Source organism: Canis lupus, chromosome 8 (assembly GCF_011100685.1).
Source record: "Canis lupus familiaris isolate Mischka breed German Shepherd chromosome 8, alternate assembly UU_Cfam_GSD_1.0, whole genome shotgun sequence".
Classification (NCBI taxonomy): Eukaryota; Metazoa; Chordata; class Mammalia; order Carnivora; family Canidae; genus Canis; species Canis lupus.
Window position 1 is genome coordinate 29,514,916 of NC_049229.1, and position 25,267 is coordinate 29,540,182.

The window sequence follows — 25,267 nt, forward strand, 5'->3', positions numbered from 1 at the left end:
TAGGTCTTTAATAGGAATGTGCTGAGTTTGGAGATCAATTTGGGAAGTACTGCAATCTTAACATTAAATCTTTTAATCCACAAATGAAGGCAGTCATTTTCACTTATATTTAGGTCTGCTCTAATTTCTTTCAAAGGTATATTATAGTTTTCAGTGTACAAATCTTATATTTCTCTTGTTAAACTTATTGCTAGGTAGGTTATTCTTTTTGATACTTAGTAAAATGGAAATGCTTTTTTTCTTTTTTTTATAAAGTAAACTCCCCCCAACCTGAGTCTTGAACTCATAACCTTGGGATCAAGAGTCATACATTCTTGACTGAGCCAGCCAGGTGCCCCTGGAAATGCTATCTTAATTTTCAGATTGTTCATTGATAGTATGTAAATACAATTTGTTTTTACATCGGATCTTGTATCCTATAACTTTGCTGAGTTCATTTATCAGCTGTAATAGTTTTTCTGTGTATATGTATAGATTCCCTAGTATTCTCTCTCTATAAGATCTTATTATGTGGGCAGCCCAGGTAGCTCAGCAGTTTAGCGCCGCCATCAGCCCAGGGCCTGATCCTGGAGACCCGGGATCGAGTCCCACATCGGGCTCCCTGCATGGAGCCTGCTTCTCTCTGCCTCTGTCTGTCATAAATAAATAAAATCTTAAAAAAAAAAAAAAAAAGATCGATCTTATCTGCAAACAGAGATCATTTTATTTCTTCATTTATAATCTGGATCTTTTTAATTTCTTTTTCTTGTCTAACAGCCCTGGCTGAAACCTACAGTATAATGTTGATCAGAATTGAGAGAAGATGTCCCAGTTTTGTTTTTGATCTCGAGGAAAAGCTTTCAGGTTTTTAAAGTATAATTTTAGTCATGGGCTTGTAGATATCTTTCCTCAGATTGTGGAAATTCCCTTCTCTCCCACTAGTTTCCTGAGTGTTTTCATTATGAAAGGGTGTTAAATTTTGTTAATGCATCAAAAACCACATGCTGTGTTTTTTTCCCTTTGTTCTATTACCCTTGATTGATCTTTAAAAATATGTTGAATCAACCTTGCATTCCTGGGATAAATCTCACTTGATAGTAGTGTGTATCATCTTTACATGCTGTTGATGGATTCAGTTTGTTGAGGATTTTTGTGTCCATAATGAATACTAATTTGTATTCGTAAAGGATATTGACCTATAGTGTTTTTTTCTCCTTATGACATTTTTGTCTGGTTTTGGCATTAGGGCAATACTGGCCTCAAAGGATAAGTTGGTAAGTCTTCTTGACTCTTAACTTTTCTGAGTTTGTGAAGAATTGATACTCTTTCAATGTTTTGCAGATTTTGCTAATGAAGTCATCTGGTCCTGAGCCTTTTCATTTTTTCAGAAGTTTTTGGATTATTATTTTTTTAAAGATCTTACATATTTATTTATGAGAGACACAGAGAGAGAGAGAGGCAGAGATATAAGCAGAGGGACGAGAAGCAGGCTTCGTGCAGGAAGCCTGATGTAGAAGCTGATTCTGGGACCCTGGGATCATGCCTTGAGCCAAAGGCAGACAGAACGCTCAACCACTGAGCCACCCAGGTGTCCCTGATTATTAATTCAAATACTTTACTTGTTAATGGTCAATTTAGATTTTCTCTATCTTCTTACTGACCACCAGATCAGTTTGTGAGTGTGTATCTCTCTAGGAATTTGTCCATTTCATCTATGGTATCTAATTTGTTGGCATAGAATTATAATTATGCACAGTATTCCCCTATAATCCTTTTGATTTCGATAAGGTAATTATTTCCCTCTTTGATTCATCTTTTCAAATGTTTAGTTTTAACAAGTGTAAGAATGTATAAAGAAAGACCACACTTTAAGGTTTCTAATATTATCCTACCACAAATTCATGTTTGATGGCTGTAGAGTTCTTATGTAGTTCATTATGATATAATAATTAGAATTATCTGACCAAAATGTAAAAACTGGTGGGGCTGAGAAACTCTGAGTTATAATCTCAGGAAAATACTGCATTTGACTAAAGTACTGTGGTCTCCTACAGTAAATTTACATAATCCTCCACTCTGCAGGATCACTATCCTAGTTCTCAAATGGTCACATATTTAGATACTAATTAGGCAAGCAGGTATGTCTCCTAAATCACCTGGTTGTAATTAATTGCAATGATTCAAAAAAGGAAAGAAAGAGAAAGATAAAAGAAAATAGTAAGGAATGGAGGAAGGAAGGGGATAAGGAAGGGAAGAGGGAGAAGAGAGGGCAGGGACGGAGGAAGGGAGAGAGATTGGCTATGCCTCCAGATTTGCCTTACTAAAAATGGTAAAATATTTCCTAAATATACGGGTCTTGACTACATGAGAAACCCTGAGACCAATGGAGAACAGAGAAAACAACAAAACAGGAATGATTAAAAAACATTATGATATAGCACAGGCTACAATCCATGAATGTACAGCTACAAGGCTCCACACAAAGTTGCGTCTTGCTATAAGCTTATTAAGCTTCATTGTTCCTCTGTAGGCAATGAATGCTTGCTTAGTTGATATTTTGAAAGAGAGAGAGAGAGAGAAATTAATAGGACCTAAGAATTACTGTCCAATTAAAGATCATTAAATAGCTCTGAAAAAATAAAGCTTTATAATTCTCAATTTAAAAAAATCAATTGATAACACAAATTGGTTTTAAGATATATATAGGAAAGGATGAAAATAGAAAATGAAAACAATTGACAAGGTACACCCTTTACACAAGAAAGCAAGGCCCAAAAGTATATATGCCACCTTTGTGTGAAAAAATTTGCATTGCTGAAAGAAATTTTAGAAAAATATAAAACAAATGAATAACATTGCTATGAGACACAAGGACAGAAGACAATGGGGGATGATGGAGAGAGGAATGGGAGTCAGACTTCTCATTCTGCACATTTTTATACTTTGTAAACCATGTGAATATATTTCCTATTCAAAAAATAAATTTTGTTGACAATCTGGTTTGCTGTTGTCCTTCCATTTTTTTCTGTGCTTACAGCTTGATGCCTTTCTTCTTTAAAAATTCCTTTGTGGGGACCCTTTTAAAGAAAGAGGAAGCCAAAAGAAATAATCCACAAAAACAGGGATTGAAAAGATATTACAATGACACTAAATTCATATCTTTCAATAGTTACTCTGAATGCGAATGGGCTAAGTGAGCCCATCAAAAGACCCAGGGTATCAGAATGGATAAAAAAGCAAGACCCATCTATTTGCTGTCTACAAGAGACTCATTTGAGACCTAAGGATACCTCCAGCCTGAAAATGAAAGTTGGAGAACCATTTACCATTTAAATGGTCCTCAAAAGAAAGCAGGGGTAGCGATCATCATATCAGATAAATTAAAGTTTATCGCAAAGACTGTAGTAAGAGATGAAGAGGGACACTATATCATACTTAAAGGGTCTATCCAACAAGACCTAACAATCATGAATATTTATGCCCCTAATGTGGGAGCTACCAAGTATATCAATCAATCAATAACCAAAGTAAAGACATACTTAGATAATAATACAATAATAGTAGGAGACCTCAACACGGCACTTGCTGCAAATGACAGATATTTCAGGCACAACATCACCAAAGAAACAAGAGCTTTAAATGATACACTGGACCAGATGGATTTCACACATATATACAGAACTTTCCATCCGAACGCACTGAATACATATTCTTCTGAGGTGCACATGGAACCTTCTCCAGAATAGACCACATATGGGGTCACAAATCAGGACTCAACTGATACCAAAAGATTGGGAATGTCCTCTACATATTTTTCAGATCACAATGCTTTGAAACTAGAACTCAATCACAAGAAGAAATTTGGAAGAAACTCAAACACGTGGAGGTTAAAGAGCATCCTGCTAAAAGATGAATGGGTCAACCAGGAAATTAGAGAAGAATTAAAAAGATTCATGGAAACTAAAGAAAATGAAGACACAACCAAAATCTTTGGGATACAGCAAAAGCAGTCCTAAGAGGGAAATACATTGCAATACAAGCATCCCTCAAAAAACTGGAAAAAACTCAAATACACAAGCTAACCTCGCACCTAAAGGAACTGGAGAAAGAACAGCAAATAAAACCAACACCAAGAAGGAGAGTTAATAAAGATTTGAGCAGAACTCAATGAAATAGAGACCAGAAGAACTGTGGAACAGATCAATAAAACCAGGAGTTGGTTCTTTGAAGGAATTAATAAGATAGATAAACCATTAGCCAGCCTTATTAAAAAAGAGAAAAGACTCACATTAATAAAATCATGAATGAAAAAGGAGAGATTACAACCACTACCAAGGAAATACAAATAATTTTAAAAACGTATTATGAGCAGCTATGTGCCAATAAATTAGGCAATCTAGAAGAAATGAATGCATTTCTGGAAAACCACAAATTACCAAAACTGGGACAGGAAGAAATAGAAAACCTGAACAGGCCAATAACCAAGGAGGAATTGAAGCAGTCATCAAACACCTCTCAAGACACAAAAGTCCAGGGTCAGATGGCTTCCCAGGGGAATTCTATCAAACGTTTAAAGAAGAAACAATACCTACTCTACAAAAGCTGTTCTGAAAGCTAGAAAGGGACAGAATACTTCCAAAATACTTCCAAATACAGAATACTTCCAAACTCGTTTTATGAGGCCAGCATCACCTTAATTCCAAAATCAGACAAAGACCCCACCAAAAAGGAGGATTAGAGACCAATATCCCTGATGAACACAGATGCAAAAATTCTCAACAAGATACTAGCCAATGGATCCAAGAGCACATTAAGAAGATTATTCACCATGACCAAGTGGAATTTATCGCGGGGATCCAACGTGGGTTCAACACTGGTAAAACAATCTACCTGACAGATTATATCAACAAGAGAAAAAACAAGAACCATATGATCCTCTCAGTAGATGCAGAGAAAGCATTTGACAAAATACAGCATCCATTCCTGATCAAAACTCTTCAGAGTGTAGGGTTAGAGGGAACATTCCTCAGCATCTTAAAACCCATCTACAAAAAGCCCACCAAATATCATTCTCAATGGGGAAACACTGGGAGCCTTTCCCCTAAGATCATGAACACGACAGGGATGTCCACTCTCATCACTGCTATTCAACATAGTACCAGCAGTCCTAGCCTCAGCAATCAGACAACAAAAAGAAATAAAAGGCATTGAAACTGGCAAAGAAGAAGTCAAACTCTCCCTCTTTGCAGATAACATGATACTGTACATGGAAAAACCAAAAGACTACATCCCAAGACTGCTAGAACTCCTACAGCAATTCGGCAATGTGTCGGGATACAAAATCAATGCCCAGAAATCAGTGGCATTTCTATACACTAACAATGAGACTGAAGAAAGAGAAATTAAGGATTCAATCCCAGTTATAATTGCACCCAGTTATAAGCCTAAGATACTTAGGAATAAACCTAACCAAGAGGTAAAGGATCTATGTCCTAAAAACTACAGAACACTGCTGAAAGAAATTGAGTACACAAAGAGATGGAAAAATATTCCATGCTCATGGATTGGAAGAATATTGTGAAAATGTCAATGCTACACAGGGCAATTTTCACATTTAATGCAATCCCCTTATCAAAATACCATGGAGTTTCTTCAGAGAGTTGGAACAAATAATCTTAAGATTTGTGTGGAATCAGAAAAGACCCCGAATAGCCAGGGGAATATTGAAAAAGAAAACCAGAGATGGGGACATCACAATGCTGGATTTCAAGTTGTATCACAAAGCTGTAATCATCAAGACAGCATGGTACAAAAACAGACACAAAGATCAATGGAACAGAATAGAGAACCCAGAAATGGGCCCTCAACTCTATGGTCAACTAATATTTGACAAAGCAAGAAAGACTATCCACTGGGAAAAAGACAGTCTCTTCAATAAACGGTGCTGGGAAAATTGGACAGCCACGTGCAGAAGAATGAAACTATTCTCTTACACCAGACACAAAGATAAACTCAAAATGGATGAAAAATCTAAATGTGAGACAAGAACCCACAAAAATCCTAGAGAACACAGGCAACACCCTTTTTCAACTTGGCCACAGCAACTTCTTGCAAGATACAGCTATGAAGGCAAGGGAAACAAAAGCAAAAATGAATTATTGGGACTTCATCAAGATAAAAAGCTTCTGCACAGCAAAAAAACAGTCAACAAAACTAAAAGACAACCTACAGAATGGGAGAAGATATTTGCAAATGACCTATCAGATAAAGGGCTAGTATCCAAGATCTATAAAGAACTTATTAAACTCAACAGCAAAGAAACAAACAATCCAATCATTAAAATGGGCAAAAGACATGAACAGAAATTTCACCAAAGAAGACATAGACATGGCCAACAAGCACATGAGAAAATGCTCCGCATCACTGGCCATCAGGGAAATATAAATCAAAACCACAATGAGATACCACTTTACAACAGTGAGAATGGTGAAAATTAACAAGACAGGAAACAGCAAATGTTGGAGAGGATGTGGAGAAAGGGGAACCCTCTTGCACTGTTGGTGGGAATGTGAACTGGTACAGCCACTCTGGAAAACTGTGTGGAGGTTCCTCAAAGAATTAAAAATAGATCTGCCCTACGACCCAGCAATTGCACTGCTGGGGATTTACCCCAAAGATAAAGATGCAGTGAAAGACCAAGACTCCCGCACCCCAATGTTTATAGTAACAATGTTCACAGTAGCCAAACTGTGGAAGGAGCCTCAGTGTCCACAAAAGATGAATGGATAAAGATGTAGTCTATATATACAATGGAATATTACTCAGCCATTAGAAATGACGAATAGGGAATCCTGGGTGGCTCAGCGGTTTGGCGCCTGCCTTTGGCCCAGGGCGTGATCCTGAAGTCCCAGGATCAAGTCCCGCATCAGTCTCCCTGCATGGAGCCTGCTTCCCCCTCTGCCTCTCTCTGTCTCTCATGAATAAATAAATAAATTCTTAAAAAAAAAAAAAAAAAGACAAATACCCATCATTTGCTTCAACGTGGATAGAACTGGAGGGTATTATGCTGAGTGAAGTGAGTCAATCGGAGGACAAACATCATATGGTTTCATTCATAAAGGGAATATAAAAAATAGTGAAAGGGATTATAGGGGAAAGGAGAGAAAACGAGTGGGAAAAATTAGAGAGGGTGACAGAACATGAGAGACTCCTAACTCTGGGAAATGAACAAAGGGTAGTGGAAAGGGAGGTGATGGAGGGATGGGGTGACTGGCACCGAGGGGGCGCTTGACTGGATGAGCATTGGGTGTTATAAGTTGGCAAATCGAACTCCAATAGAAAAATATACAAAAATTTTAAAAAATTAAAATTCCTTTGCTATCATTTTTAGTTAAGTTTCAAGAGGGAATAAGATTAGCTTAAGAGTTAAATCTACCAGGTTCTAGAAAGTCTTTATACTCTGCTAAAATTTTAGCACGGTATTAGCATATAAATTCAGTGAAGATTTACCTTATAATAAAGTGCCACAAAAAGTAAATCCAATTTCAGATACAGTCATCCATTTCAGTAAACCAGTTCTGATATTCCTAGAAGTTGTCTATAAACTTTCTTCTCAACCCACATCAATCACTAAAATAAGGTGAAGGATAAACACCTAGCTCTAGGATTCTAAAAACATGATTTCAAAGATCCTCAGAGAACAAAACGTTGCCAGCAGGGTGGAGTCTGATAACCCTTTATACTACTTTGTTCATTTCAACTACAGTCTCACAAATACAAACAAGATTCAGAAGGGCAGTGACCAGGATGGAGTTAATTTTACTCTTTCTCTAGTTTTGGACAGCTAACTTAGGAATGAATGGTAGAAAGCAGGGAAAGGATTATGAAATTCTCTGGATTTTCCATTAAGCTGAATTCCTTTTTGTTTATTTTCTATCAATTACTAATTTATGTGGGGAGTTTTCCATCAAATTAACCTGTCTCTGAAGGAATAATGCCAATTCTCTATAGCCAACAATTTTTTTTTTTTTTTTTTTTTTTTTAAGATTTGAGAGATAGTCAAGTCAGTCAGCAGGAGGGGCAGAGGGAAAGAATCCAAGGAGACTCAGCACTGAGTGTGGAGCCTGACATGAGGCTCAATCCCACGAACCTGACATTGTCATTGGAGTGGAAACCAAGGGTTGGACACACAACCAAATGTACCACCCAGGTGCCCTGGCAGATACTTTGTTTTTTTGAGCCACTCTGGATTCATTCATCCTATTTCCAATATTAGCTCTTGATTTTTATCTGTGGCTCTACCTCTCCCTATAATTATGATGAAGCCAATTTCCATCTGATTGTGGGAAATGACAAGTTCAGCAGATCAGACCCTGCATAGCAGCATGTGTAGATTTAGGTAGCTGGATGTGACACCACTGGTCACTGAAATGCCTAAACCAACTGGGACTTATGGAAAAAGGGCTTATTCTTCTTGAAGTTGAACACAATATAAACCATATCTGGAATCAGATGTCTAAGTATAGCTCAAAAATGAAGGAAAGCAGAGTAGATAGACACTGAATTCTGGATTCTCATGACTGGCAAATCTTAGGTTTAGAATTCTCAGTTTTATGAATTACTAAATCTTCCTTTTGGCTTAAGCCTTTATGGTTAGGTCTTCCCTCAGGTACACCCAAAATATGCAAGCCGGTACCTTCCCATTTATCAATAGTTCCAGAGAAAACATGCCATTAAACCTATTTCTCGGGTTCCTAAATATCCAAGCAAAAGATCAGCATTTTAACAAAAATGTATATATATGAAGTAATGTGCAACTCAACAAAAAATAAAGTCAGAATCAGAGGGAAGAGATTTGTGTAATAAAAGTTATGAAGACTGACCAAAATTTCGGTGGCTTGGCAGTATCTGACAAAGTTTTTAAAAGCTGAACTGTACTTTTACTTTAATCCATTAGTTGGCATTAAGAGATTACAATAAAAAGTGAAAACAAAATGCAACGTTGCACTATTATTATTTGATGAGGACAAAATTCTTGGTATCACATAGTATTTGCTCTCTAAGGACTGAAGAAATACATTTACTTGAAGCCTCAGAACCAGATAAAGTGTGCTCTGAATCAACAACTGATCTGTTTTCATCACATCATAAATATGATTAGATTTTTCTTTTTTTTTTTTTAAAGATTTTATTTATTTATTTACTTATGAGTGACATAGAGAGAGGCAGAGATATAGGCAGAGGAAGAAGCAGGCTCCACGCAGGGAGCCTGATGTAGAACTCGATCCCAACCCTGGGATCACACCCTCAGCCAAAGGCAGACACCCAACCACTGAGCCACACAGGCATCCCTCTTTTTTTTTTTTTTTTTTTTTTTTTTTTTAATTTGAAGTAGGCTCCACGCCTAACACGGGGCTTGAGCTCATCACCCTGAGATCGAGAGTGGCATGCTCTACAAACTGAGCCATGCAGGCACCCCAGATTAGATTTTTCTTCATACTGGTGCTAGGTTAAGGCCAAATTTTAGGTGAAACTTTTTAACCCTAACATTTGCTTTCAAAATACAGTCCTTAATGTTTTTTAAACACAAATACAAACATCCTCCACCTCCATAACATGTTGGAGTTTTTAGAATAAAGATATGAATAGAAGTAAATTAATGAGGTAAACAATGTACCTGGTGTATTGGTAAACACCCACCTTCTCTGAGTAAAATTTAGAGTCTGGTTCCCTCTTGTAGTAATTAATTGGCCAGGTTAAACTGCTGACCGGCAATTTAAATAATTCCTAGGTTCTTCATAATCATGAAACTTTGCAATTATTCTGTTTCTGCAGTTCAGAGAGCAAGATACAAATTGAAAACTAAACGTTCTTCTTTGCTTTCAATCTTAGTTTAATGTAAATCAATAAGTTAAAAACACTTTATCCTTCACCTTCTCAATGCGGTGGGGGAAAAAACTCAAATATCATCATCACCATCATCTGGACATAAGCACTCCAAATTCTGGTCCAGAATTTCCATCTATAATGTAGGTATTACAGTGCTCAGTTCGGCAGCACATATATAAAGTAAGTATTACAGTAACTGGCATTGAAGAAACGTGTGGTGGAAAGATTAAACTCTGTTACACTCCAGACACAAGTTTGGACTATTAGACTAGATGAAGAATGTATTCATCAAAGAACTCACATGGCTGTATTTTTGATAATTCTTCCTTGGTCCATTTTCTGCCCAATGCCATGCACGACAAATACAATGTGGGTAGTCTGTGATGGCTTATCTTCTAATGTGGCTTCTTCTACATAACCTCTATGAAGTCTGGTCCCACTGCTTGATGCTGTAGAAAAATTATGATTCTAAGTTTACTATTTATTCCAGAAACAACATTTTGACAATATATATTGAAAGAAATAATAAAGTAAAAGGGATATTAAGAAAAAGAAACACAAAACAAAACAAAAAGAAAAAAGAAAAAAATTCACTGGGTTGGGTGTGGATGAAATTTGTAAGATAATGTATCTTGACTGGCTCAGATACAAAGTTCTTAACTGGACATGACACCAAAGTCAGAAACCACAGGAAAAAGAAAAGGAAGGAAGAAAGGATGGACTGAACACAAAAGTTTAAAAAGTTCTCTATCAAAAAAATACCATGAAGCATAGATAAAAGATGAATCACAAGCTGGGAAAAATTTTGCAAAATATATGCATAATTAGCTAATTACTGAGGTACAAAGGAGGGCTTACTAATCAAAAAGTGAGAAGACAACCATTCAAATAGCAGAACAGGCTAAAGATACAAGATAATTCACAAGACAAATATAAATGACTAGTAAACAAAGAATATACTCAAGCACATCTGTTATCAAAGAAATCACAACAAAAGATGGAATAGCAAAAAAATACCAGACTTAACAAAAATTTCTGAGAATTTATTAATAATGCTCTCACATCTTCCTCAGGTACCATTTCCTCTTTTCTTCCCTTTAGTCACACTTCTTGAAAGAGTTGTCTATTCTCACTGCCTCTATTTCTTCACCTACCTAGACTTCAAATCCACTCATGACTTCCATTTCACTAAACCCAACAGAAAATTTTAGCTTTCACCTTTAATTGCCATGTTTTATTTTCACATCACTGCCTGAGGTTTGACTGCTCTTGTGTTTCTAGAAGTATAAAAGATATTAATCCTGCCAGATCAGTCTAAATATATGATTATCACTGATAAGTACATGTGAATTTAGTCACCTTAATAAAGTTTCATTTAATAGGGCAGTAACTGTCACTAAATTTAAAACATCTTTAAAATATTCTAAAAGTAGAATTTGAATAGTCTATTTTGAATATAAGAGAAAAAGATTCTACAAATTTTGACAAAGCATAGTAACACTTAACAATTACCTTTAGAAAATCCCAGTTTTTGGGTAACTGTCCTTGCAATTTTAGAAGTTGTTGCATCACTATAAAGATACACTTCATCCATACTGTGCCAGTCAACGTGATTTCGACTCAATTTGAAACTATGAACAGCTGTTGCAAAAAGGAAAAATTAATTTGAAGGTCTCTTATTTATAAGTGTGAATAATTATAATACACAGATTTTTGAATCCATACCTGAACTGAGCTCAATAAAAAACTATTCTGCTGAAACACACATTGATATGAAGCAAGTAATACAGGGACTTTATCTTATAAATGATTAACCATGCTACAGGGAATGTCAACTTGTTAGAAGAACACAGAATAACTGGCTTAACCACCATAATTTTAACCTCTAACATGTAATTAATATGTTTTGATTATTAAAGAATTGCTTTCCCAGATGATATAACTGTTTCTTAGGTCTGAGTCCTCAATACCTTTGACATAGAAACTTAAGTTTCTTTTCTTCTGTGGATTTTATTTTTGGATCTGTGAAAATTTCACTCAGTGCAGATAAAACAAGACTAAGGGAAAAAAATTATCTTTAAACTGGGAAGAGAACAATCTAATTATTAGAATATATGGTAGTTTTGAAATAGATATGAAGACCAATTATCATTGGATATTGCTCACCATAACAGAAATCCAAAGTTAAAAGATGTTTTAATAAGAAATCAAAGAAATTTTTTTCTACTATAATGTTCAAATCAGTATGGTTACTGCATTTCTATAACTAAGATATGCCTGGTAAAAATAAGCTAAAAAACAAACCCAAAAAACCCACAAACCTCTATGCTCAAAAAATACATATAAGCTGTCTGAGGCAGGTACTAATGTCTTGATCATTTTGCACCACTAACACCAAACACAGTGTCCTAGCACAGAGCCTGACATGTATCACTAATTTAGTAATGCTTGCAGAAGCAATAGATTAAAAGAACTGTCATAACGTATTCATCCATTCATAACTTGCTAATTCTTATAATCCTGAATGCCTTAAACTTTCCTCTCTCTGTATCTCTGGAATAGAGGTGAGAAAAAAATCCACATATCCATCTTAAGGTGCATAGAAAACTATGCACCTTAAAACTGCTATGCCTGATTTATTTAAAACAAATCCTCTTTAAACAAAATATTATCTCCCATTATATATAAAGACTCTGAGGTACAAAGAGATTAAATGACTTGCCATAAAGCAAATTACCAGCAGAGCCTAACTATTCTGATTTGAAGCTGGGTTGAAAATAACCTCAAGTTAAACGTGAAAGGTTATATAGCCCTGGCCAAGATCTAAGATCAAAGTCATTTTTATGAAAACCTATTTCCTACTAGAACACATAGAAAAGTAAATCCTTTCTGGGAAATTGTTCTTGATTACAAATCCAATTTCAAAAATGTATGAAAAACCAATTTATATTTCATTTATCTGTCAGGATACATTACTAACATTGAACATAGACCAAGATGCAATTAATGTGACAAACAATAATATCTTCAATTTAAAAAAAACCAAAAACCAAAACAACATCCACGATGTACAAACTCAGCTTTTTTTTTAATAAAAGAACTTTTTGTAAATTAGGAAAATCTTTTTCAAGAGTTTAATAATTTACTTTTCTATGTCTGATCCAAACCACTATTTTATGCTTTTTAATCTAATGTTTCTAAACCACATCTATGTTAAAATAGTTTTGAGCGACATATGCTTAAAACATTGAAACTACGGGACCAAGATATTAAGAGAATAGTGTTAAGCCAACGAATTTTGTTCCTCTTCAAATCATCCAAAACTGTTTTAAAGTAAAACATCTTAATATTGGTAAACATCTTATTACTGGACCACATATATTATTTACAAATGTTTATATCCCTTATAATCAAGTAACTCTAAACAAAATAGCACAACGGACACATTTCTAAAAAACTAGTAATTTCTATGCTTTAAATACTGAATACTATAAGCCAGGGAGTATAACTACATGGAGAAATGAAACTACAGTTACTGTACCTTGAGAACGCTTTCGCTTAAGACCTGCCGCATCTGAACTCTCCTTATATCCTCTCCATTTGAACAGAGAAGGGAGGGAGAAGGGAGGGAGGTGGTAGGCAACTAAGAAAGCAAAAACACTGAGCTTCAAAGTAAATTGTAAATGAGGTTTGCCATTTTGCCTTTTTGTTGTATTAACTTTAAAAAAAGGAGTTGTATTTGACAAACATTATTCCAAATGTTTATGTATATAATTTTCTAATTAAAAATCAGTGAAGCAAAATAGTAGTTTAATAATGTTTATCAAATATATGCTCTACTTTTATTGAATGAAAAAAGGCAAATGATACTCAAATTTTATCAGACAACTATGTGATCATCACATTTAATGTCTCTGCACAGACAGAATAAAAAAATAGGTCATGGTATTTTTGTATGCATAAGGGATTTATAAGCCCCATCTTTACAATACTAAGGTTATTTACTCTCACCAAATTAGTTGACAGTTGATGTGCAAATTAAGAAGGCAACAAATAACATTTTAAACATCTAATGCAGTTTTCCTGAGAAAATATCATAGTATACATTCCACTAGATGCCTTCTATTACTGAAGTGTATAATGGAAGCTTCCCACAGAAACAAAATCTTTTCACAACTCTGTTTGAGTTGCTAAAAGAATTATAAAATGAAACTTTTGCCAAAGTAAATCAAATTGGAAGCTCTTTAACCGATCAGTGATAAAATAATGAAAAAAAAAGTCACTAGTAACAATGTATGCTGTGACATCTTGTAAACATGCAACAGACAACATAAAGCCAGACACAGCCTTTGGCAAATCAGTAAATAACCTTAAAATCAACACTTTCCCTGTGGAACATTGTTAGTTATATATCAGTAAATTTCTTTACATTTTAAATAAGCAGTTATTTAAAAATCCACTTGAAATTGAACCTTACAAATCAGTTTCTTTTTCTTTTCTTTTTTTACAGATCAGTTTTTAACAGTTCAGGAAATGAACCATAGAACCTTTATGACTTAGTTCAAATTTATGTTCTAAAACATTTGCTTTTTCATCCTCACTCCCTTCTACATTAATGTGACATTCAAAGGTTAAATACTGCTCCAATATGAATACATTTAATTCCTGTTGTGCAGTACCAGAAATGGTTTAAAAATCTGTTGTATGTACAGATGAAAAGGTAACTGAGAAATGCTTACAAGGCACTTAATAATTACAACTATGTAATTAGAAGGCTATAGACTAGGATTAAAAACTGGGTTGGAACATTAGTAAAAACACTTCATTGTTACAAAGGGCTGGAAAATGATAACTGGGTTGGAAAATTATAACTGAAACAATTTTCTTCATTAAAGTTTCTTCTCTGGGGTGCCTTCTGATCAGTTGAGGAGTAGAATGTACATTTGCAGGAAACATTTTTAAACAAAAAATTCATTAGGAAAAAGCTAAATTATCAAAGTAGATCAAATTGGCATGAATTTGAGACTTTATTACTCAAAGAAACAAAACCTAGGTTTTATATATACACTAGTAAAACATGAACTAAAAAAAAAAAAAAAACATGAACTAAATCCATATTTACTAAAAGAAAACTAAAAATAATAAAAAGTCATTAATAAAAATGTATACTTTGACATTTTGTAAACATGAAACAGCCAACAGAAAGCCAGACAGACCTGATATTTGGCAAATCAGCAGAAAACCTTGAAGTCAACATTTTTCTTGTCAAATATTGCTGGTTATAATATATCAATACATTTCTTTACATTTTAAATAATTATTTAAAAATCCACTTGAAATTCATATGAACCATTTGACTACACTTCAAAATTATGCAAACACTTTCAGAAAGCTAGTCAAGATATAAAAAAGAAAGGCTTTCTTTTTTAAATAAACAGTATAATTTAGGGATTAAAAGAGACAAATATCCCAAAATACTAAAAAGAGAGAAGTACACTTATTCAAAACATCTTCACAAAATTAGACATGGTTCTTTACCTTTCTCCCAAATCAAATTCCTATTTTCACTTGAAAGTCACTTGCTGTATTTGTCACAATATCCCATAGCACAGTTAGAAAGCTTAATTTTTTTCAACCCAAAGCATAGAATTAGGGGTACTATTATAAGCACAGTACAAAGTATTTACTATCAATCCAAACAGGGATCAACACTAATTGAAATTCAAGTGCTAGAAAGCATTACTAAATTTTTCCTTTTATGTTAGCAACAATATGCACAAACCCAAAACTGTTAACTTATTAAATGCTAACATTTAATTAAAATGTTATTTTATATACTAAAGCCTTCCATAGCAATGAAAAAGATCTAAAGTACTATAGCATTTCCAATAAATGTCCCTACTAATCCTGTTTCTTAAAGAGATTTTCTTCATTATATAATTCTGAAAGCAAAAGAATATCAAAAAAGGGGGTCGTTGATGACATAGAAATCCCCAGAACAACTCAATGATTTCTTCCTTTCTAAAAGCTGGTAACCTGGATAATCTCACCTTTAGGGAAAGCAGGTCTGCACATCTCAAACATGCCAACTGTAACGAGAAAATGCCTAGCAACCTTCTTGGATCTCAGAGAGATTAAATTAGGTAAATTTATTAAAAGTAATAACTAAGAGCTAGAAGATGGGGAATTCTCTTAGTCACCAAAGAGAGAGAAAAAGGAAAGCAGGTTAGAAGGGATTAGCACCCTTGTAGCTCCTCTCACCTTTTTGACTTTTCAGTTTTATATTCACAGTTTGGGATATTCTTATTCAGTAACAGTGATAGGAATATACACTTTACATGCCAAATTGTTAAATGTTTGAAGTTCTTCAAGGTACACCAACACCTGTGATGTCACAGCACCCCAAATTAGCTTGAATGGTAACCTAGCCGAGACTCTTGTAGACAGCATATCAGTCAGGTTTTGCATTCTTAATATGTCAATCTTTGCCTTTTAATTGGAGCATTAGTTCACTTACATTCACCATAATTATCAATATGGGTAAATTTAGGTTTACTATTTCCCATTTATTTTCTCTTTGTTCCTTCTGTATTTTGTTTCTTGTTTCTCTTTTCCTGATTTCTTTTGGTCTAATTAAATATTTTTTACTATTTTATTTTAATGCCCCTACTGGACTTTTTTCCTTTCCTAACTTTGATACTTAAAAAAAAAAACCCTCATCTTTATTGAGATATACTTGACAAAAAAAGAAAATATTTAACATGTACATAATGGTAATTTGACATATAGTGGTAAAGGATTCACCTCATCTAGTTAACTAGACCCCATAACACTTTTGAAGAGCTATTTTGTTATTTTGTAGAATATCCCTTAATTTGAATTTATCTGATGTTTTCTCATGATTGGATTGATGCTATGCATTTTTTGGCCAGGGTGAGATGCAGGATTAACCCATTAAATTGCCCTTTTATTTTTTTTAAAGATTTTTAATGTATTTATTTGACACAGAGAGAGCACAAGCAGGGGGTAGCAGAGGGAGAGGGAGAAGCAAGCTCTCCACTGAGCAAGGAGTCCAATACAGGACTGGATCCCAGGACCCTGGGATCATGACCTAAGTGAAGGCAGACAGTTAACCGACTAAGCCACCCAGGCACTCCTAGTTTAACCTTTTTTAAACTGATTACTGCTTGGATAGATTATAAACTGAGTCAAACACTAATCTAGTACTACGCGCAAATATTTTCAAAATTACTTTTTGAAGGGCTGATTTTATTTGTAGAATTCATCCCCAGTGAAACTCCAGGCTTCCATATGTTAGGCTGCTAGGAGGTGGGACAAGAAGAGAATTGATTTTTAAGTCTAAGGGAAAACAAAACTTAGATTAAAGTATCTAAATCGCAAAAAAGTGATGATGCTTTTATGGGTTATTTTGATTTGTGTGCTAAAAAAGTTATGCTAAATTTTCATCAATCTATTTCAATGCTTACTTTGAGATTAATAGGAAAATTAACAAGGAGAAAACATTAAGAAATCCAATTTATTTGTGGCATCAGCTGCCTTAACTAAAACACAGATAAGGTCAGAAAGAAAAGGAATTGTTTTATATCAATGTCCTTCAAGACAAGAACTCTGTTTAGTTTCTCAGAAATTCTGCCGAGGAAAAAAAAAATCCCAGAGCACTTAAAGGTTCCCAGTTACAGTATTTTTAAATGTTTTTAATTATTAAATGGGATTTTTCCAGAAAGCCTTACTTGAAAACCTCCACAGCATCGTGATCTCCAACTCTCAGTATTCCAAATCTATTTGTAGAATATCTAATTCTATATTCATTGTTTACCGTGTTATCTTATACTTACTAACAATTCTCATCTTTGACGTTGTCTTCCCCAAAACTTCTTGAAGGTAAAAATTTTGTCTATTTCCTTCACAAAAGTGCCTAGCACAACACTATCTGCACATGGAAACATTTAAAATCTGACAATATCATGAATCAAGGCTTTCTCATATATATACATGAGAAAATTTAGGAGGAAAAGGTTTTTTTTTTTTTTTTTTTTACTCTAATTATGAAAGGTGAAATTTCAGAAGGTAGGAGATAGGAAGCAAAATAAAATATTATACTATGTTTTATCTTTGTAGATATGGTAAATTAGATTTATTTTTCTAATAATGGTGGCTTTTTGGACAGCAAATGTTCTTTCCTTAAGACCAGTGATAATTTTTCAAATGTACTATAAAATTTCCCATAATTTTCAAAGTGAAATATCACATCTTAACATACACATGATACATGTACATTTTACATAAAACTGAAAAACAACTAAAATGGCTGTAAGTTTATGACAACAGTATCCATACTAAACTGAATTTAAAATCTTTGCTAATAATAAAATATGGCAAAGCTTTACATGCCACGCTATATTTAAAAAAAAAAAACAATTTTTCTTCTAATGAACCTCAAAGAATCATTTTGAAAGATTACAGTGCAAAAGTGTTGTAACAGTTTAAAAATTTTCTATTACCAATTAGAATTTTACCACTAGATGTATATCCTTAAATCTAGCAAAAAATATCACTATAATATCCTTGATTGATACTCTAGAATCAACACAGACACTCCAAGACCTCCTAAAAACCTACTCATACAAATACACCTGTTCTCTATCAGACTTTTTTTTTTTTTCTATCAGACCTTTTTAAATGACTGGCTCATAAAATTAGGGCACTGTGAAGAAAACTGAAGTATCTTGCTAAACTTAACATTCTGATAGGTAGTAGATCTAAAAAAGACACACAAAATTCTAATTTTTATTGTAATAAAAACAAGATTCCAATAGATGTGATCTATTAGATGAAACAGAGCTGATAGATTAACTTCTACAAGATGAATTAGCAAAAGGAAAAAAAATATGTTTTGAATACAGTACAAGAAAGGAGAATAATCAACTTATATTTTTATTTTTTATACTTATTCTTGTTTTCCTCCAAGCTCTTGGGTTCTTTCCTCTACATTCATAGTAAGGAATTCAGGTGGCTAAACTGGGTTTGTTAAGGTGAATTGCTATTTTTGAGGGAGGTCTGAAGGAGAATAGAAAAAAATCTAGAATTCAGCCCTCTCGAATAGCAATCTTACTTTGGTAGTGGTAATGAACCACAACTTTGAGAAGCTAGTTTCTCAGTTATGTAGACTTTTAATCAACGAGACATAAAAGATAATGTTAATCTGGTATGAACTATAGTTTCCTTGCTTGTGATGTGTGTGTGTTCAGAGAGAGAAAATTTTTGAAATTTTCAGAAAGAAAATACTTAAGGATGTTTGTCACTAAGAAAAAAAAAAAAAAAAAACCCAAGCCAATTTAAAGCTTGTTGTTCTGCTATTAATTATGTCATATAAGCAATTACTTCCAACCACATAATTTTTTCCAAGCTGCATCTGTGAATTACTTGATCAATATTGAGTTTCTGCTTCAGAAATGTTTTGGGGTGGGGGGAAACTCACTTAATTCATACTTTTAATTCACTAGTTTCAATGGGGCTTGCCAAGAAACTTCCAAAATAAAGGCAAGCATAGATGAAGAAACACTTTTTAGAAAAAAATATTTAGAGAAATCTACAAATTCTAATCTACCTGGATTATCATACTCACCAGAATAGCTGATCCCACTGCCTGCAGTAAATGGAACAATAGAAGTATTTTTAACTTTACCACACATTTTGAATTTTACTCAAGATCAGACACATAATGAAACATGGCAATCTTGGCTATTATGAAAATATATTAAGCTACTGCAAACAAATCCAAATGCTGAATAAGGGAATATAAAGAGTAGACTAATTCAAATTAAAAGTTGGTATGGAGACAGCCTAAAGTTATTTACATAAAGGAAATTAACTTTTTTTAAACTTCAGGAAAAGAACCAACATTAAAATATTAACAAAACTGTCCTTTTGATATAATGACAGATTTTTTTGTAGATTCAATTTTGTTGGTAATTAAAAACTACTAAAAGGACTAATTCACAGAACATAACAATTGTACAATTATAGTAAGTCATGTTAGTGTCATGCCAGTGCACACACATATTAAATAAAATAAAAAACTGAGATAGTTCAGAAATTCATAGATTTAAATTCTAAGTAATCAAATGTTTAAATCAGAAATTTTATAAATTCTAACACTCATGAATTACTATGCAAAATTAAGAACTACTCTACACTTCACCAAGAACTTACTTGATTTACAGAACATATTAAATATATTAATCGGTCTTACCATCTTTTCCATCTACGGATTTTGTCACTTCAATATCAAAATTTTCCTGCATCTGCTGACCTCTAAAACAGCTGAGATGTTCTTGCTCAATTAAATTACTTTCTTCTTCTTCTAGAGGCTGCCAAGTACCATCAATAAACCACTGTCCACGCATTACTGGTATTTTATCAGCTTCTGAAAAGAGAAGACACAGAATTATACATTTTAGGATCCAACCTCCTAGAAAGACACAGAGTAACTATAATTTTATATTTTGTTACTACTGTGGCAAAAACTTTCATGACTCAGCTTAATCCCTTCAAGTTTTAAATTCCAGATTTCAAACCACAGTGTATATATATTTTTACAGCATATTATTTTATTTATATTGGATATTATGCATAAAAATTACTTTGGCATTAGAAAGGCAGATGAAAAAGAAAAAAAGAAAGAAAGGCAGATGAGCAGTTATCTTTATAACTGAGACCCCCAGTAACCCCAATTAGTAGGGTATGGGGTTAAGACAAGTTCATGCAAGACTCTGGTGACAGTTTCAATGTCTTAGAAAATACTGATATACATTCCCAGAAGTAGTTCAGAAATAGTGTGTGTGATAGTATTGTGCTGCACTTTTTAGGGCTGCCTTAAAAGTTATAGACTCCCAGTTAGAATACGGGAATAGCTGAAACATTTAATTATAGTAAATTCCTCATCCATTTTAGAAAAAAAAAATGGGTAGAAAGTTTTCTTGAATAACTGTAAACATTTCTTTTTTTTTTTTTTTTTAAGATTTTATTTATTTATTCATGAGAGACACAGAGAGAGAGGCAGAGACACAGAGGGAGAGGTAGGCTCCTCGCAGGGAGCCAGATGTGGGACTTGATCCCAGGACCGGGATCACACCCAGAGCCAAAGGCAGACACTCAACTGCTGAGCCACCCAAGCATACCAACATTTCTTTGATTAAATACTGTTCCTATAAGCCTAACACTTTTTTTCCTTCCTTCTTCCCTGTGTCTGTCCATCCCTCCCTCCCTCCCTCCCTCTCTCCTTCCTTTCTCCCTTTCTCCCTTTCTCTCTCTCTCTCTCTCTCTCTCTCTCTCTCTCTTTCTTTCTTTCTTTCTTTCCCTAGTGTGGAGCCCAGTGCAGGGCTTGAACTCAGTACCCCAATACCAAGACCTAAACTGAGATCAAGAGTCAGATGCTTAACTGACTGAGCCACCTAGGCACTCCTTTTTTATTTTTTATTTTTATTTTTTAAATAAACCACAACTGTCAGCTATGAGATCTTGAATCCTTTAAGGTTTAAAAAAAAAAAAAAAAAAAAGTAAAAATAAAATGGAAATAACAAACCCTAAAAATAAAAAGTAAAATAAAACAGATAAACTTAATTATGTAGAGATTTGGTAGTTTAACCATATACAGAAAAAATTTTCAAGTGGATTTAAAACAGTAATTTTTACATATATCCTGTGAACAAAAAAAACTGCAAATACATCTTAAGCCTTTTGCAGTAAATGCACTGCCATAGATCTTAATATTGTATTAATATTGGTATTGTTATTTTGAAACAGTATTTGAAGCAGTTAAAATAAATATATTAGTTTTGTTACTATATTAGGAACCAAGAAAAAATAGGTACAGATATAAAAATCAAAGAATTAAAATTGTAATTTTAAATTTCAATTACTAATGTCAGCGTGAACTAAAATGATGTATTTTCTCTTTAAAAGGTCCTAAGCTGGGATCCCTGGGTGGCGCAGCAGTTTGGCACCTGCCTTTGGCCCAGGGCGCGATCCTGGAGACCCGGGATCGAATCCCACATCGGGCTCCCGGTGCATGGAGCCTGCTTCTCCCTCTGCCTGTGTCTCTGCGCCTCTCTCTCTCTCTCTGTGACTATCATAAATAAATAAAATTTAAAAAATAAAAAAAAAAAAAGGTCCTAAGCTTTGTCCATTGAAAAGGCCTAGAAAGAGACCAACAGGTGAGCACTCCTGAAATAAAGACCATGATCTCTAAATATCATTTCTCACTAAAAGAAACCAAGAATTCTTTAAGAAATGGCTAATTCTGGGTATGAGACTGAAAATTTACTAAACAAGCTTTAAATATCTTGTACCAGACTTGTACTGTGATGGATTAGAAATCCATCATGTATGTTTCTATTTCTTATATTATTCTATATTCTGCTATAGCAATTTCACTGTATTTAAGTGTTTACTGTGTTATATGGTGTATAGATACTAAAAAATATTATACCTTCATTATGAATTATGGCTTTTAACACTATAAAGTATACTTGGTTGTGTTTAATGACTTTTTAATATAGATCCTACTTTGTTTATTGAGATTACAACCCCTGCTTTATTTTTTTCTATTTGCCTGTGATGTTTTTGCACATCCCTTATTTTTAAATTTTTGAATCACTCTGTTTTAGGTGTGTCCCTCATACACACCATAAAATGGATTTTGCTTTATGGAGACACTTGAAAATCTTTTTCTTCTAAGGTGAGATAAGCCCATTTATATTTATTGACATGACTGATATATCTGAATTGTGTGTTCTATAATTACCTTTATCACCAAGTATTATTGGTATATATTATAATTACCAAGTATTACTCATACTTACTCTTTTTTCCTTATATAGTTGGTATTCCTGCTTTTTTTCTTTTCTTTTACTTTCTTTTGGTATTTAGGAAGATTTACATTTTTTTTCTGATGGTTGCCTTCATATGTTGTGTGTGTGTCTGTGCATGTATTTTAGAGCATCTTAAGTCTCTTTTTCTTATTTAACCTTTTACCATCTGACTTACTATCATAAGTAGTATCCTATAATAGCCACTTAATACTTATAGGGAATGATCTTACTCTATTTTCCCTTTCTCTCTTCATTCATTATTAATTTTATTCATTCTACTTTGTCAGAATATATAAAATATTAAAACTAATAAATATATATTAGTTTTGGATCTACAATTAAACATATTAAATTCTCACTAAGAATTACCTAAATTCTTTTACGTTCAAAACTGTTTATCAAAAAAAAAAAAAAAACTGTTTATCTATCACCTTGATACTTGAAAGACAAGTTGGCTAGCTTGAACTTTGTTTCCCTGAGTTTTTAAAAATTCTGCTCTCTGGTAGCTTTCCTTGGTATATTGTTCTTGAGAAGTCTGATGTCTTTTTTTCTTTTTTAATTAGTAAAGTGATCTACTCAGTCCTTACCTCAGAGAACAGGAAAAAAAAGTCTTTAAAGTCTAATAGCTTCACTAGTCTTTAAAGTCTAATAGTTTCTGACTCACAGTTCATTGTTCTGGACCAATCTGTCCAAGTGGGCCCTTTTAATACGTGGATTTCAGTTTTCCTCTTGTTTCTGAAAAGTTCCCTCGGATTATGATTGTCATTAGCTCTGTTCCAATTATTTCTCCCCTTCAGAGACCCTAATTATAGAGTTGTTGGATCTTCCTTTGCCTATATTGCATTTCACACACTTTCTTTCTCAAGCTTTTTACTTCTCTCTGCATCTTTTCCATTATTTTGTTTGTTTTATCAATGCCTCTTACGTCAATGCCCCTATTAGTATGTCCACAAGTTTGTTTCAGAACTTTTTTATTTGGTTGGAGTAACTTAATAGTTTCCTGAAACAACCTAAAGACTATCCACAGCTAAATGTAGAGAAGAGGCCACATCAAAGACAGTAGGAAGAATGGAGAAAGGTGGCTGGGAACTGAACTGACTGGGAGACGGTCTGCAGGAGGAAGTGACTGCAGGCACAGAAAGGGAGAGCAGTAGACACCTCATCAGGCCTGGGGAACCTGCACTGGGAGGACAAATCTTCATAACATATGGCTCTGAAAATCAGAAAAACATCTCTAGTTCTTACAGTCAGTGCTGATTAAAAGCTGGAATTTTAAAAAATCAGCAGGCTTGGCTCTGAGAGAGAGTAATAGAAAACTGAGTCCAGTCCTTGCCTGAAAAGAGACAGTATAAGAAAGAGCCCCATGGAGATACAGATTAGAAACAGCAGTTTGAAAAATACCTGGGCAAGAATCATTTATGAATCTCAGAACGTATGCTGGAGAGGCAGGGATTTTTAGGAGACTTCTCCAAGAACCAAAGAGCTGGAGGGTACCATTTCCTTCCCCTACCCCCAGCCTAGATACACAGACACCTGAGGGAACCACTGGGAACCACTAGGAACACTCCACCTAGCTTGCTAACAGAGCACTCTCCTGTGGACTTGCCCTCTCAAACAGGCCCTCAGCAGGAGTCCATCCAAAGCAGTGCAACAAGTGTCGCAGTGTGCAAACAGCCCCAACAGGGGCCAGCACCATTCCAAAGTAACTCCTGCCCCAGAGAGAGGGGGAAGGCCATATACATACCAGTCTCACTGCAGCCTCAGCAGTAGGGAGAGGCCAGACATGTGGTCTAACTGCAGGTCCTACTTACTGACAAAAGCTTCTCAGGGGACAACAAAGAGAAAGCACCCCACAGTTCAGTGATACTGCATCTCTGACAAACGCCTGATCTGACTCAAGCCCAAGGCAGCCCCAGACTGGCCCATTAACAACACAAGGACCAAACTTTGCCCACAACAGGCAAAGAGAGCCATTGCAGATGACTGGACTGGAGGCAATGTTGCTCAGCCACAATAGTAGGGTACATGCAACACACATAGGACACCTGAAGTGCCAAGTTCTGGTGAACATGGGACATTGTACTGCAGGGCACCGCAGGACTCTTCATCTTAAGCCACAACTGTCAGGAGGAGATGTAGCTGATTGACCTAACACATAGAAACAGAGAGTCACTCAAAATGAGGAGAGAGAAATATGTCCCAAATAAAGAATAGGACAAATCACAACAAAAGAGCTAAGTGAAATGGAGCTGAGTAGTAACATGCCTACTAGAGCATTTAAAGCAATGGTTGTGAAGATACTGACTAGACTTCAAAAAAAGTGGAGGACTTCAGTGAGAATATCATCAAAGAGAAAACATAAAAAAGAATCAGATAAATTCAATAAGTGAAATCCAAAATAGACTAGAGGGAATAAATAGTACACTAGAGGGAAGAACAGATTGGCAACCTGGAGGACAGAGTAACAAAAAACAATCAAGCTGAACAGGAGAAAGAAAAAAGAAAAT

The 25,267-nt window shown here is 34.5% G+C and overlaps 1 protein-coding gene across 7 annotated transcripts in view; it reads right to left on the bottom strand.

The window, feature by feature from the left end:
• The window catches only part of DDHD1 (DDHD domain containing 1), a 109,008-nt gene that overhangs the window by 42,116 nt on the left and 41,625 nt on the right, over nucleotides 1–25,267 (bottom strand). For 2 of the 7 annotated variants that reach the window (XM_038544744.1, XM_038544742.1), the window contains exons 2-6: nucleotides 20,141–20,314; nucleotides 19,514–19,534; nucleotides 13,409–13,510; nucleotides 11,380–11,508; nucleotides 10,169–10,316 (exon numbers count right to left, since the gene is read on the bottom strand). In XM_038544744.1, coding sequence (XP_038400672.1) covers nucleotides 10,169–10,316; nucleotides 11,380–11,508; nucleotides 13,409–13,510; nucleotides 19,514–19,534; nucleotides 20,141–20,314 — 574 coding nt within the window. The remainder of the gene's footprint in view (nucleotides 1–10,168; nucleotides 10,317–11,379; nucleotides 11,509–13,408; nucleotides 13,511–19,513; nucleotides 19,535–20,140; nucleotides 20,315–25,267) is intronic. The other 5 variants (XM_038544747.1, XM_038544745.1, XM_038544748.1 and 2 more) reach the window with 3 other exon arrangements.